Here is a 16,954-nt window from a genome sequence, read left to right as displayed (position 1 = left end):
AACCTTCTTAAGATGTTTTTGATAACCTTCTTAAGATGTTTTTGATAACATTGTTAGAACATTATGCCATACTGTTCTTAACACGTTTTCAGCGGGACGTTTTATTTCGGTTCCCAGAATGTTCTTCTGAAAGGTAGGATAACTTTCTCTAAAAACATTTTTGGTGATAACTTTCTTAAGATATATGAGCGTATTGAGACAATGAATAGGACGTATAAAAATGAATTTATAAATGCCAATATTCATTCAGTCTCTCCCAGGAGGAATCCAAGGCCTTCCACACTCCCAAGACCAGCCAGGCCTCTCCACCCTGGAACAACTGTTTCCCACTGCCGCCATAACCAACCTCCACTCCCTGCTCCCCTTTTCTAATAAACAAATGTTACGCTCACCAGCTGATTCCGATTCATCCTTTTACATGTGTGAATAGTCAAATTCCAAATGTTAAGTAAACTATCAAAATCATCCTAATGACCACAGTGGTCAGTCCATTTACCCAGGAATTTTGAGTTGACCAATGAAAGGAATATTATGTCTTTAAGTTTATGGGCTGTGGCCGGTAAAGCTCTGTCCAAGAAACGCCTGGCAGGATGGCTCTGCGAGTGCATTGCACATGCCTACGGTCAGGCAGGGAGAGCCTTCCCCACGGGAGTCCGTGCGCACAAGCTATGACAGCCTTATTTAGCGGCGTGAGTGTGGAGGACATATGCACGGCAGCGTCTTGGTCCACGCCAGGCCTCTTCATATGGTTTTATCTCTTGGACATGTCTGGCTCCTTCTCCTCGTCATGCTTGCTGGGGCAACACAGGACTGTTGAGGGGGGGGGGGAGGCGGGCTGTGGGTCAGTAGGTATATGACCCCCCCCCCCGGACATAATGCACTTATGGTTTCCCATGCTCTTTAGGGACCCGGGAAACATGGTGCGTAGTGAGCCCCATACAGGGCTGGAGGACTTCCTCACTTTTTTCCATGCACACTCTTCACGAGGTAAGCGTGTCTGAGTGTGCTCTATCAGCCTAGTAAACTGCAGCCCTGACTCCTCCACAGTCATGGCCGAGGGAGGAGAGGTTGCGGTGCAGTGGCTACTAACCAAAAAGCCGGTCAGGGGCAGTGTGATGGGTTGTTGGACGACAGGACGTATATCCATCAGGGCTCCACCCACTGTACCCGTAGAGTCCAGTAGAGGGCGGAGCATGTGAGATATAACGATGGGTTAAGTATTGCGCGCACTCAGGTAGGCCCGCCCCCGGGGGCCGGCTACGTTTATAGATTTCTCAGTAGGTGAACGCTCGCATAGTGAGGTCGAGGGCAGTACCCATAGAGTCCAGTAGAGGGCTCCGCCTATGCTTATATACACTGAACAAAAATATAAATGCAACACTTTTGTTTTTGCTCCCATTTTTAATGAGATGAACTCAAAGATCTAAAACATTATCTATATACACAAAATAACCATTTATCTCAAATATTGTTCACAAATCTGAAAAAATCTGTGATAGTGAGCACTGCTCCTTTGCAGAGATAATCCATCCAACTAAATCCCATTAAAGCAGTGTCTTCTTCCTCGACATCATGCTTCAGCTGCTGAATGTAGAAGAAGTGATGCAGTTAGCTGTATGCTAACCCAGCCCTCAGGGAGATCCTGTTCCCAAGCTATTGGATGTTAATATGATCTTATGTGCTCTTCATGATTTATTTATTGTATAAACAGCTGTGGCACATACAGTCAGCTCATGCAGTCCCTAAAATAGTTTCTTTTTTGGGGTCAATTCAAAGAGAAGAATCTAAATCCATATTACTTTATTCTGACCTGATAGCATGCAGGGACAACTGACAGGTGGAGCAGGGCTAAGGAAGAGGAGGTGGAGAAGAAAAAAGAAAACAAAGGGACAGGGTAGATGAAAAAGAAGCAAGCTGGATAACATTGAACTGTGAACAGAGAGGAAGAGGAAGAGTTCCAAAGACCATAATCATGATCATAGTATACAACACTTTGACATAGAATGGGATAATAAACAAGACAGAGGTGATCATGACAGTTCATCTGTGTCTGTCAAAGAGAAGTGCTGTGTCCTGAAGAGTCACTATAAACATGGGGGACACGCACATAAAAACACAACAGACAGAGCTTCATGTTACTGCCTCAATGACAAAACTGCAGAGTACAGACCAGACAGCACATTGTCCTTCCAGTATTCCCACAGGATGTCTCCTGCTCACTGAGAGGCTCACAGCTCATTTTAACTGAGACAAAGACCAGTCTTTTGCAGAAGAACTGAAATGTCAGATCTTAGATCAAGAAGCATAAAAAACTGCTTGGATCTGCTTTCTGTCTGTCAACTGAAACACAAGTTTATTTTATTTCTAGTGTGAGCACCAGGTTAGGAATTTCCCTCGGTCTGGCTGGGATGCCCCGGAATAATTGTACGTCCTACGGCCACCATGGCCTTTGTGCCCCTCACACTAATACAATCTTGAAGTTGCTTTAAAGGCGTCACAACAGTGGTCTGGTCTCTGAACTGCATTATGCTGCATTCACACCGGACGCTATGCGAATATTCGCATTGCTCTAATCCAGAGGTGCCCAGTACGGGGGCAATGCTGGTAGATCGCGAGTCATTCATAAACAAATATATCCAGCTCCGTTAAAATAGACAAAACAGGTTTTGATCCCTCCTCCCTTGGCCTCCCTGCCACTTCATTCAGGAGTTTACTTGATTGACAGAAAAAGCGACCTATCGCTTTCCAGTCTGTTAACCCAGAATGCAAAGCGATACAAAATCAGTCAAGTGCCGGGAAAACTCAAATTAAGTTAAACAGACAAACAACAAAATGAGTGCGGGACCGAGCAAGAAGCTACAGACAAACCACTTCCACCCAGAATGGGAGGAAGAATATTTGTTTGTGATGTCACATTCAAAGGTTATTTGCCTTATTTGTAAAGCAAGCGTCGCTCTGCCAAAGAAAGGTAACGTGGAGAGGCATTATCGGAGTGTTCACAAGGCATATGACAGCGACTTCCCTCCGAGTAGCGAGTTGAGAAAGGTCATGTACTATTGCTACACAAACATTATCTCGCAGTCTTAGTGTCGCCAACTCGTTTCTAACATGCAAAAAGACAAACAAATGCGTCTATGGTCGGTGTATTTTCGATCTTTCCAATCCAGACGAGATCTCTCCCCCGTCTGTGTGCGAGGGGGCGGGGCAGTTTACACACACGCAGCTGCTACATGCAGCAACACACGGAGGAGATGGCGGAGAGAAGCGCTCCAAGGTGTGGTTAAATGTTACCCGTCTCGATGTGGAGAATGCTCATTGCCAAGAGTGTTTAGCATGTAAGGGCGGTAACACGAGCAATTTATATAAACATTTATCAAAAGTGCTCCACATCCAGACGGAGGAATGCACCGGGTTCGACTGTCTTTCTAGTAGCTCTGTAGCCCCATCCACGAGTAACGTTTCCACGTCAGGTGTTATGTATGCTAGCAGCAACACACAGAGTTAACTCCATGATACAAACATGGGGTAATGATCAGAGGTAACTGAGTTATTTATTTTGTTAAAGTTTCAGCTATTCTGTTTACAGTTCTGTCATCACATTATTTAATACCATTTGTTAAAACATTGTTGTTTCTTTTGATGTGAAATATTATGTATTTAATTTAAATAAAAAGCAATGTTAATTTTGTTCACAATGTGTTAAGTTAATTTAATAATATATGTATTTTTGAATCAAGTATTCATCTTTATTGTCTTCATTGTTAGTTTCCACATGCCTAAAACAACCTCAAGCTAAATATAAAAGTTGATGGCTAAATAAGAGCGTTTGAGAATTGTGCAAGGCATAATAATCCGAATAGTCGATTATTCGTTTCATTAATCGATAGATTAATCGATTATCAAATTAGTCGTTTGTTGCAGCCCTATTGTAGTTATCCCATGTATAAATAAAACGTGTTATTCAGCAACCCTTGCAATTTGGGATTTTATTTTTGGTTGGTAGACCTCGGTGAGCTGGTCATTTCAAAAGTAGCTCACCAGCCAAAAAAGTGTGGGCACCCCTGTTCAAATCGCTCCAGTTTCACCGCGGCTGTCAGCTGTGTTTACTCCTGTCATTCAAACAGGATGCGCTGGAGAGGGGGCGGGGCTTATATCCATGTAAATACTGTGGGAGAAACCAACTACAACAAAATGAACATATTTTACCGTGATTTAATTGTAATACGTTTCAAAATGATGCCGAGGTAACAACATACTGATAACGGTTAGTAAAAACCATGAATTAATGCTTTGACAAGTCTGCAGACAAGACGGCAGGCGAAAAACCTTTCAAAATGCGTTTCTCAGATCGGATCTATCATGCTAAGCTAACGTTGTATCTGCCCCGTCCACACTCAGAATAACATGATACAGACACAGATACAACAGTGACTGTATTCCCCATTACAGAGACAGTCTGTGGTTTGTACATGTTTAACTTTTGTCCAGTTTCTGAACAGATATGAGGAACTGTGAGCTCTGTGTGCTATCAGCTAACGGCTGATGTTTTGGTTTTCTGATTAACATCAGGCTGAGATCCTCACCGCTGATTGGCTACCGTGAGAACGCGTCACGCGAATTTGACGCTCGAGTTGACAAAAATGATTACACACACACACACACACACACACACACACACACACACACACACACACACACACACACACACACACACACACACACACACACACACACACACACACACACACACACACACACACCAAAGTATTGCTTGTTCATATCGTTGAATGTTTGAGCTTCACTGTGCACTGCTGAATGATTTATGTGCAGAGTTTGACCCTTGAAGGCTGTTTCTTCTGCTCCGAAATGGAATATATTTGTTACATATTAATAGATTTTTTGATTTCGGATTTGTAGTAGTAGATAGAAAACAAACCAAACACTAATTATTCAAAGTAGAGTTAGAGTATTTCATTTTATATACGGTAATATTAAGGAGGCATAGGCCTATATGATGATATAATGTTTGACATTATTGATATTAAAAAAGTGATTTGTTTTCCATCTCATTTGTGTGTTTTTCTTATCAGAAAATGAAGTTGTTTATTTGTAAGGTCCAAATCCAAATGTTTCCCTCAATGGCCTTTGTGCCCTACAAAATATGTGACACCAAAGGCCAAATGGCCTTGCCCCTAAAATGACGAAATTCCAAGCCTGATGAGCACGTCATTTAATACAGTATGTTCTACTTAACCACACTAGCATCATTTTTGCTGACAAGTCATTCACTCCACAGAGATGTGAGGAAGGACCTTCATGTTACAGGCTACTGGAAAAAAAGCCTTCACAAAGGCAGACGTTACACAATAGTCAGTACTAACCTCTATCCCAGATAGCAAACACATGTCGCTGTTTAAACATTGCAACGTTTAGTTAGAGCCGACATGTCATTCATATAGGGTCAAAAGGATTGGGATATCATTGGGCTCCAGTGATGCTAACCCATCGCTGTGTCCACCATTGAGTCGAGGTGGGCCAGAAATAAAAATCATTACTGTTTTCAATTGAATTATGAATTACACCTATGATATTAAACTATTCATACCCCAGATACAGACAGAGATACTCATTAAAGTTAAACATTTCCAAATACAATCAACATGGCAATGGGACAGACAGACAGACAGTTGCTAACACTAAATCGCAGCTCTGTGACAGGGTGACATCACACTGAGAACTACAAACATTAATCGCTAACTCAGCTGCATTACTCACAACTGTTGCACTGAGACATACATCTAAATCCGATGGAGGACTAAGAAAACACTGCTAAACATACCATAAAACTGAGACAAACTGCACCGACAAAGATATTAAGACTGAAGGATGTCACATTCTTATAACCATTTGACTGGGAAAGTTTTTATGAGTCACTTTCATTCACTTACATCTAACAAATACAGCATTCAAGGACACAAATAAGCAGCTTCTGAAATCACCACCACAACATACTGTTACGGTAAAATAATTGAGAGCTGATCTATATGTTTGTACTGCTGCACTGTGGATATATAACAGCAGTTCCAGCAGAGTGCCCTTCCCAGAGCTGCAGAGTCCAGCTTAGTTTAGAGGTAATACAACTGAGAGTGATGAGACGTGTGTAATACATTACGTTTTTTTTCATTAGACAGTGTGACCTGCTACAATCTGTAAATCATACAGCTACTCCACTGCTTCTCAAACTTACGAGTCGCGAGTCATCACGGCGTCTCAGGTGTATCCGGCACCTCTGCCTAGAAGACAATATGTTATTGGAAGTTGGACAGAATCCCAAAGTGTCCACTTTCTTCCAAGACTGACTGAGTGAGCAGCTGCGTTGCTGGCTCTATACTGGCTGGCTGGCTGGCTGGCTGGCTGGCTGGCTTTGGGACGGGGGAAGGTAACTGGCCTTTAGACAGACAGTGACAGTGATGAGGCACCCACCCCCGGCGCAAGGCCTGCTGGTGAAACCCCCTCCTCATTCTCCTGTGCAGCCGCCCACAGTCCCTATGATTACCAGAGCAATGGCTAAAAGCGGAGCAGCTGGGTGGGGGTGTGGGCGATGCAATGCTTCTATGGTTGGGGGTAATAAGGGAGGGAACTTTTCTCTGCCCTTTCCGAAAATAGATATTCTGACTTGCACATGCCATTGGCCTGGATTAAGCTGGGGATTGTTGGAGGTTTACAGATGCTGATACAGATGTAATCTGTTACCATAGAAGGGAACACACTATCCAAAACAAATGGAGACATTATGAAAGTCAGGAACATAATACTTCCACATTTTAGATCAAGCTCTAGCAGTTATGATACTTCGGTGTTACATTTAACAGGAGAACTGCAGGAACATTCAGCCAGAGGAAACACTTAATGAATATTTTCTGTAACAAAATAATCATGATGGAACTATAGGGTTATTATAGCGTGTCCATACCATTTTTATAAATACATAAGATGAAGTCAAATGTGCAATCATAGTCGGTGTAGCCACTGAGACACAGCGTCTTAGACACAGGAAGAGGCAGGACGTCCTCCACAGCACAGAGACCCTCTGAAGATTCATGATGAGGACTCAGGCTCATGATGAAGACATGGTGAGGACTCAGGCTCATGATGAAGACATGGTGAGGACTCAGGCTCATGATGAAGACATGGTGAAGACTCAGGCTCATGGTGAAGACTCAGGCTCATGATGAAGACATGGTGAAGACTCAGGCTCATGATGAAGACATGGTGAAGACTCAGGCTCATGATGAAGACATGATGAAGACTCAGGCTCATGATGAAGACATGATGAAGACTCAGGCTCATGATGAAGACATGATGAAGACTCAGGCTCATGGTGAAGACTCAGGCTCATGATGAAGACATGATGAAGACTCAGGCTCATGATGAAGACATGATGAAGACTCAGGCTCATGATGAAGACATGATGAAGACTCAGGCTCATGATGAAGACATGATGAAGACTCAGGCTCATGATGAAGACATGATGAAGACTCAGGCTCATGATGAAGACATGATGAAGACTCAGGCTCATGATGAAGACATGATAAACCACTTAGTACAATCCTTGTTCCATAAATCAAGCGCAGCCCTCCTCCTTTGTCTCTTTGGTTTACCCTGCATCTGTGTGTCCTTCTACAGATTTCAGTGAGGATAGCCTTGATCTGAACACTATGCTAGCTGGCTTAAGCGAAAGTAGCTTATCCCTGGGGAAAACAAAGCAGCAGTGATGGAGCTGCCACAACTTCAGACACAACCGGATGCGAAGCCAACAGAACTAGAGAACTTTATAAATCACATTATGCGCATTCACACCGCAGTACTTTTCCCACAAAGGTTCATGAGAACTTAGTTCATGAGAACTCTTTAGTTACTGCGGTGTGAACGCGGTTAATCGAGGAGCTTCAAATGCCTTTTCATTAAAACTAGGAACAAAAAAGCCTGTAAAATTAGCCTGCTCCCGTGTGTGATCTTTGTTGAACCCCTGAGCCAGTGGATTTTTCAGAATATCACGGGAAGAGCAATGAATGGAGGTGAAGAAAATATTTCATTTTTTGCTGATGATTTATTGGTGTATTTATCCAACACAGAAGAATCTCACTCTCGCACAGTTATTTCACTCGTAAATAAGGATGCTTCTCTGAATGTAAGCTGAATGTTTTAAAAACACAAGTTTTAATGCTCCACAATAAATATAAATAAATGTTTGGAGGCCAAATCCATGAGATACTTCATAAAGTAAATACTCGTACAAATTTGACTAAATTGCCATCGCCTTGTTCCCTGCCCATAAACTAAAAGATTATAACAAGGACATGAGGAGATGGGACCCATTCTTTTCTTAATTGTGGTTCTCGCATAGTCCCTTCCTAAATACATACAGTATCTTGAGGTAAATTTGGCAAGGACAAAGACCAAAAATCAAATACCAGAGTTGGGCAAAAAAACAAGGGTGGTTTTGCACTCCCATGTTTAAATGTTAGTATATTGATGCTCAATTAAGGCCGTGTCATGGCTCTACCCCTCGAGCCATCTCCCTTGTGTTTGTTTGTTTTCTCTTCCACATCCATGCTCCATACTCCCCAACAGTTGTGTATTTTCAAATTCTAGCGCACTCGAGCTGGTTTCTCCAAAATTACCTACCCCACCTTTAAGTACACTTCTTATGTAAATGTCCTTCGTTACTTTCCACCATTGCTGCAAAATCACCTTTTCTGCAATGTCAGAGGTTTATCCTTTAAATAAACTTGTGAATTTAAGGTTGTGGTTTATCCTTATGGTTTCGCTTAAATAGTTATAAACATCTATAATTTCTTAACATCATGTTAATCTGAAGATGATGGATGGTTGCTTATTTCATTTTTCTTCCAAGAATATGTGGCTATGCCATTTAAAAAAATAACCTACATTATACTGCTGTGTCCGGTAAAGCTTATGACGGATGTATTTTGAAATACACACATACCTTTAAAGGTCAACTATTATGCAAAATGTACTTTTTGAAGTATTTTATACATAAATGTGTGTCCCCGGAGTAATATGTGTAAGGAGACTCACAAAATGTTAGAAAATACAACCCTCTCTCTTTTCCTCCTTACCCTCTAAAAACGGGGATACAACGGAGCTGATCCAGATTTGCTGCGGTCATGACAACATTACTAAAATGTGGGCTGGCTTTACGTTGAACTCCTGGCAACGTCTTGCCCTCCCAACCGTCCCCTATCAGAAACGTTGCTGTATCAGAAACAATGCGTGACGTGTTTTGGAAGTAATACGGTCTGTGTTTACATTAGCAAGCATTGCTAACACCCAGAGCTAACGCTGTACTGGAGAGAATATGTGTGAAGAAGCAGGATATAAAAAGGTACTGTCCTTGAGGTAAACCCGCGAGAGAGAAAGCGTTTGAGCTCCATACTGTTTCAGAAATAATCCTTGATGTGGTTTGGAACATAATAGGGCGTTTAATCATGGCAGCGTTTAACTGAGTTTCTGCTGGCAGACAGCCTTCTCTTCACAGAGCTCACTGCTTGCATGCTGCTCCAAGGGGGCGTGGCCAGCAGCAGCTCAGATAAGGGCCAGACCCAGAATCAGCACTTTAGTAACAGAGTTGAAATAGAGCAGTGGTTGCCAACCAGTCGATCGCGAGTGTGGTGCGGGTAGATCGGACCGTTAAAAAAAAAAGTAACAAAAGAAAGAAAAAGAAAATAATAATGTTTGAAAAATACGTTTTTAGATGTAAACCTATCATCCACCACCCCGTTAGCAGGTGCCACTTGATTGACGTATATTTGAGACACCTCAATAATATAATACATTAACCGTGCTTTACGTGAACCTCATCATGACACAAGAGAGGACGGCAGGAATGCAGTTTCCCGTGTTCAGTGAATGCAACAGAGGCAAGTCACCAGACCAATCAGAGAGTTGCATGGAAATACACGTGTACTTGTCATTCAAGCTCGGCTCTGTGTGTGTGTGTGTGGCAATAGCGCATTTAGTGTGATAGAGGGAGAGTGAGAGGGAGAGAGGGAGAGAGAGGGACTGGTGCTAGCGGGGACCGTGATGTTAGCATCTGGTTAGCTAGCTGCACTAACGGACATAAGGAGCTGTTTCCACAACAAGCTGGAGGAGAGTCCTCCCCTGTCAGACTGAGGGGCTCAGGTGAGCTAAAGGACTCTCTGAGTGTTTAGAACGATTTTGTCACAAATTATTCAAAAGATTATTTCCGCGGCACACCTTCATATGATCATTACAGTTATACAAACAATAAGAGAATAAATGAAAAACAGGTATGAAATACTATATGGCAGTAAAACAAGAATACAGTTTAAAAGGGGAGTGATTTGTAAAATATCCATAAAGAAAAAGAAAATCTGTTTACAGTTGTGTTTCATCTGGGTGTTGAAAGATGTATCCATAGATCTCTTCATGTTGCTCTCAAAGTGCACCAGATTGATGCTTTCAACCTCAATATTTAAAAAAAAATCTTCACGGGGGAGCAGACCCCGGACCCCCTTAGAGGAGGTGAGGACCCCCCCTAGAGGAGGTGAGGTCCGCCCCCACTCGTAAAAAATAGCACTTTACCCCTGCCTGCGTGTGTGCTTGCACCACTTCTCTTTAACATCTACACCAACGACCAACCAAAAAGTGTAGACACCCGTCGCTTCATCTATGCAGACGATCTTAGGTGCACAAGCCACTGATTTCAAAACTGTGGAAGACAGACTCTCTAACGCTCTGGCAGAGCTAACACCTTACTATGAAGAGAACCACCTACGTGCAAACCCATCTAAGACACAGGTGTGTGCCTTCCACCTGAGAAACCGTGAAGCCAAGCGCCAACTGAAGGTCAGCTGGTCAGGAACCTCCCTTGAACACTGTGAGCACCCAGTCTACCTAGGGGTAACCCTGGACAGATGCCTCTCTTTTAAGACCCACACTGAGAAGACTAAGTGCAAAGTGAGTGCGAGGAATAACATCATCCGCAAGCTCACCGGCACGACCTGGAAACCCACAGACTCTGAAGTCAACCGCACTAGCCCTCTGCTACTCAGCTGCCGAGTATGCCTGCCCAGTATGGGAATGAGCTGCCCATGCCAAGAAGCTGGATCCCGCCCTCAATGCTAGCTGCCGCATTATCACAGGCTGCCTGAAATCAACACCTACAGACCGTCTGTACATCCTGGCAGGCATAGCCCCACCAGAGATACGACGAAATGCAGCAAGCAAGAAAGAGCGCCAACAACAGTCTACTGACCAAAGACATCCTCTCTTTGGCCATGTGCCAGCCAAAAGCCGCCTTAAATCCAGGGAAAGTTTCCTGTAGAGCGTCCCACCCCTCGGAACACCGAGCATAAGCAGTGAAAGAATCACTCGGTGGGAAGAAAGACTTGACAACCTCCCATCAGCAACAACAATAATAATAATGCATTACATTTTTTATTAGAACGCTTTTACAGGTGCTCAAAGCGCTTTACAAGTACACATTACACATATTAGACATGTAAGAGTCATTACTGCGGACATTACCCACAGGAGCAAATGTGGGTAAAATGTCTTGCCCAAGGACACAACGGCCTGATGGACAATTGACAATGGAGCTAAAGGCGAGCGAGGCACTGCCCCCTCGAGCAGACACCAACTACGCAGTGTGGAAATGCCTAAACAGAAGAAGATCTGGTGTTGGACGTGCAAAAGCCACTCTCGCCAAATGGGGATACCTAAATGACGGGGATGTTGTGTGTGACTGCAGCATTGAACCACAAACCATGCAACATCCCTGCTGGAGCAACCCTGCACAACATCGGACGTGGCAGAGTTTAATGAGAAGGGACAGCAATGTGTTCAGCTGTGGCTGAACCACATCTAACCAAGCCCTGTAACTGACTGCCTTGTGGACACGATAAGAAGAAGAACCCCTGCCTATATACCGTGAGCTGATTATGGAGCCTTCAATGTAACAGTAATTCAGATGCAATTAGCCTATAAAAGGCCTCAAATTGGAAGCACTGTATGGGCCGTCTTTTTCACTCAATTCTGCAATAGGTAGATCTCGCCTTTCACCTAGGCCGAGGTCGGTGATCTTGGGCTTAAAAAGGTTGGTGACCACTGAAGTAGAGGGGTATGAGGCATGGGTGATCTGTTTGGTATTTTGAGCAAAACACAACAGAAACATGTCTTTTATATATCTGAGACCTATAATATATATATGCCTAAAAGTAGTATAATAGGAGACCTTTAAAATATTTGGTCAGGCCGACTAAAAAAATTGAAATAAAAAAGTAGGGTTCTTGTTGCAGTTTGTGAATGAACAAAGCTGTTCTGTTAGTTACGGCTGATAAGGCTTATTACTTTATATTGTTTTGACATGTGTAACAGCAACAAAAACACCTACAGCAACATAAAAAAGATGGTCATTACAGACCCAGTAGTCTAGTTAATAAACAAAATAATATCAAACATAATTTAAATATTCACTTTATTTTGAAAAAAAAAAAAGTTTCCAAAGTCCTGATGCGCTCCGACTTTTGTTCCTGACAGCGGCAAAAAAGTCAGACATTATACAATTAACATAAAGATGTGAAAACAATCATTTTGGCTTGATATTGAGTAAGACAAAAGTTGATAAAGCACACAGCTTCGAGTCAGACTTGAGTCGCATATTTTTGGAACTTGAGACTTGCTTGACTAACATTGATAAAAGACTCGACTTGTCTTTGATTTGGTATTCATGACTTGAGACTTGACTTGAGACAGATGACTCGAAAGGACTTTACTTTTTACAATTAAATATTTGCATTTGTTTTTGTATTGTACGGAGCCCCTAAAGGGCAATGAAAAAAAAAAAAGATACTCGTTCACACGAGAAAGTTACCGGTGCGCCAAGTAGGAAGTGGAGCACACAAGAGACAACCGTTTCATTGCAGACTGTTATGTTTATGTAGAGAAATGGCAGTGCATACATTATTTGAGATACATTTCGAACTGGACTTCATTTTAGGGACATTTCGGCCAGGGGTGAGGAGCTATTTGTTTAAGCACCGGAGCGGAGCCTCCGCTCTGTGTGTGTGTTCAGTTTGTTTGTGTCTCTCCGACAACGGCATTTGTTTTCAAATGACCATGAACATTCATTTACACACATCTGGCTAACTCCATCAGTATATATGGGTATTCCCAAATGAAAGAAGTTTGTTTAATCTTAATCTCGATGTACGTGTGCTCACACACACACACACACACACACACACACACACACACACACACACACACACACACACACACACACACACACACACACACACACACACACACACACACCACACACACACACACACACACACACACACACACACACACACACACACACACACACACACACACACACACACACACACTTTTCTTTCCCTCCAGCCCATTCTTCCTCCCTCCCTCACTGTCTCCCACTTTACCTCTCCTTCTTTCCTACCCTCTGTGTGTCTCTTCTCTCCTCAGCTCACCTCACACGCTATTAGGCCATTGATGCGGTCACTATGGTGATGTACTTTTCATTCCAACGGCCAATAGACTGACAACATAAGGGAGACACAGAGCTACACACAGTGAGGGAAATACTTTTCCTCCTTCCTTTTAACGTCCGTTGTGTGTGTGTGTGTGTGTGTGTGTGTGTGTGTGTGTGTGTGTGTGTGTGTGTGTGTGTGTGTGTGTGTGTGTGTGTTTGGTTGTGCTGACTTGGCTATCTGGCAGAACAGCAAATGTTAACTGTGTTTGGTTGCTACAAGCAGCTCTAAGACTCCTTCCATCGTGTAGCAACATGCACACACAACATTATGAGTGTTAGAGAGATGGTAGAACACTAACTAACTATAAGTTGTTGTCCTCAATAATTTATTTGTGATGTGACAGCAATGGGATTTTAACTAGGTGAAACTTTCTTGGGCCGTGAATGATATTCAAATTATTTTACTGAGTGGTCTCTTTTTTTTTACAGTATTTGTATTGAAGTTTTCAAATACGGACGTTACACATACAGTACATACAATAACGAACATTACACATACATACAATAACGAACATTACACATACATACAATAACGAACATTACACATAGATAAAATAACGAACATTACACATACATACAATAAAATAACGAACATTACAAATACATAAATGGTCAGTCTGTGGCAGATACAGTGTAACATCAAATGAATAGGCACACAAATAAACACAGGTCAGTATACAGATGATACAGGACAAAAATCTGAAAGTATATGACGTGGGCTACTACACTTTAGAATCGTATTCCCGTTGCCCCCTTCCCCGCCCCGGTCTTTGGTGTTATTAATCATTACCAACATTATTTTTCAGAAATTCCATGAAGCTCCCCCAGATATTTTCGAAAACTGCCAGCTTTCCTTTAGTAATGTATGTTAGTTTTTCTAAAGCGACACATGCTGACAGATCCTGTCCGGTTATTACCCGTCCCCTTGTGTGTTATGAAGGTTTTTATGCATGTAAACGGTCTGCAGAGTCAAAACCCTCAAAGTACACCCTGTAGCGAGTACAACTCTAAAACAGAAAATACCTCCCCAAAACGCCTCGTTGGAGATACGTCACTGTCCATTTGATTCTTCCGCGTACATCATGATGTCATGTCGTCCCCGGAACGAAATGGACCAATCCGTGGAGCCGTTACGTTACGTCCGCGGAGCCGTTACGTTAAGCCCTCGCTGATTGGTCCAAATTGACCAATCCATGGACTTCCTCACACACTCAGTGCAGGCAGCTCTGCTGATCTCTCCTCCCTGGCTGCAGGCTGATAACAGACAGTTGGGAAATTCTCTCTGCAGACCCATTCTCTCTGCAGACCCGTTCTCTCTGCAGACCCATTCTCTCTGCAGACCCATTCTCTCTGCAGACCCATTCTCTCTGCAGACCCGTTCTCTGCAGACCCATTCTCTCTGCAGACCCATTCTCTCTGCAGACCCATTCTCTCTGCAGACCCATTCTCTCTGCAGACCCGTTCTCTCTGCAGACCCATTCTCTCTGCAGACCCATTCTCTCTGCAGACCCATTCTCTCTGCAGACCCATTCTCTCTGCAGACCCATTCTCTCTGCAGACCCATTCTCTCTGCAGACCCATTCTCTCTGCAGACCCATTCTCTCTGCAGACCCATTCTCTCTGCAGACCCATTCTCTCTGCAGACCCATTCTCTCTGCAGACCCATTCTCTCTGCAGACCCGTTCTCTCTGCAGACCCATTCTCTCTGCAGACCCATTCTCTCTGCAGACCCATTCTCTCTGCAGACCCATTCTCTCTGCAGACCCATTCTCCTGCAGACCCATTCTCTCTGCAGACCCATTCTCTCTGCAGACCCATTCTCTCTGCAGACCCATTCTCTCTGCAGACCCGTTCTCTCTGCAGACCCATTCTCTCTGCAGACCCATTCTCTCTGCAGACCCGTTCTCTCTGCAGACCCATTCTCTCTGCAGACCCATTCTCTCTACAGACCCGTTCTCTCTGCAGACCCATTCTCTCTGCAGACCCATTCTCTCTGCAGACCCATTCTCTCTGCAGACCCATTCTCTCTGCAGACCCGTTCTCTCTGCAGACCCATTCTCTCTGCAGACCCATTCTCTCTGCAGACCCTTCTCTCTGCAGACCCATTCTCTCTGCAGACCCATTCTCTCTGCAGACCCATTCTCTCTGCAGACCCATTCTCTCTGCAGACCCGTTCTCTCTGCAGACCCGTTCTCTCTGCAGACCCATTCTCTCTGCAGACCCATTCTCTCTGCAGACCCATTCTCTCTGCAGACCCGTTCTCTCTCTCTCTGCCAGACCCTTTCTCTCTGCAGACCCGTTCTCTACTGCAGACCCATTCTCTCTGCAGAACCCATTCTCTCTACAGACCCATTCTCTCTGCAGAACCCCGTTCTCTCTCTGTCTCTCTGCAGACCCATTCTCTCTCCAGACCCGTTCTCTCTGTAGACCCATTCTCTCTGCAGACCCATTCTCTCTGCAGACCCGTTTCTCTCTGCAGACCCATTTCACTGCAGACCCATCTCCTCTGCAGACCCATTCTCTCTACAGGACCCGTTCTCTCTGCAGACCCATTCTCTCTGCAGACCCATTCTCTCTGGCAGACCCGTTCTCTCTGCAGACCCATTCTCTCTGCAGACCCATTCTCTCTGCAGACCCATTCTCATCTGCAGACCCATTCTCTCTGCAGACCCGTTCTCTCTGCAGACCCATTCTCTCTGCAGACCCATTCTCTACTGCAGCCCCATCTCTCTGCAGACCCGTTTCTCTCTGCAGACCCATTCTCACTGCAGACCCATTCTCTCTGCAGACCCATCACTGCAGACCCATTCTCTCTGCAGACCCGTTCTCACTGAGACCCATTCTCTCTGCAGACCCATTCTCTCTGCAGACCCATTCTCTCTGCAGACCCGTTCTCACTGCAGACCCGTTCTCTCTGCAGACCCGTTCTCTCTGCAGACCCATTCTCTCTGCAGACCCGTTCTCTCTGCAGACCCATTCTCTCTGCAGACCCATTCTCACTGCAGACCCGTTCTCTCTGCAGACCCGTTCTCTCTGCAGACCCGTTCTCACTGCAGACCCATTCTCACAGCGTTTATCAACCTTTTTCTTACTCAATATCAAGCCACACTTATTGTTTTTACTTCGGCTGTGACTTTGTGTGTGCTCAGGATGAGTTTGGCTGTGTATCGCTAAACAAGGAAATCACACCTCCACGGAGCTCAGCGCGATTCACAACGTCCCGACTGGTCCCGACAAATCGGAGCACACTGGGCTCGCAGGGAGGGGGGGGGCAAAAGCTGCAACGAGCCGTTTAGTGGAGAGAGTGAATACTGCTGAATACACATACTTTACAGAGATGCTGTATGCGAA

The 16,954-nt window shown here is 44.1% G+C and overlaps 1 protein-coding gene across 1 annotated transcript in view; it reads right to left on the bottom strand.

The window, feature by feature from the left end:
* The window catches only part of enah (ENAH actin regulator), a 76,894-nt gene extending 70,300 nt beyond the window's left edge, over window positions 1-6,594 (bottom strand). Inside the window, 1 exon segment of the mRNA XM_034201511.1 lies at window positions 6,248-6,594. Coding sequence (XP_034057402.1) covers window positions 6,248-6,261 — 14 coding nt within the window. The 5' untranslated portion in view covers window positions 6,262-6,594.
* Between the last annotated feature and the right edge of the window lie 10,360 nt (window positions 6,595-16,954).

The sequence above is a fragment of the Gymnodraco acuticeps genome, unplaced genomic scaffold, assembly GCF_902827175.1.
Source record: "Gymnodraco acuticeps unplaced genomic scaffold, fGymAcu1.1, whole genome shotgun sequence".
Classification (NCBI taxonomy): Eukaryota; Metazoa; Chordata; class Actinopteri; order Perciformes; family Bathydraconidae; genus Gymnodraco; species Gymnodraco acuticeps.
Note: the sequence above shows the minus strand (reverse complement) of the source record. Positions and strands in the feature narration are given on the sequence as shown.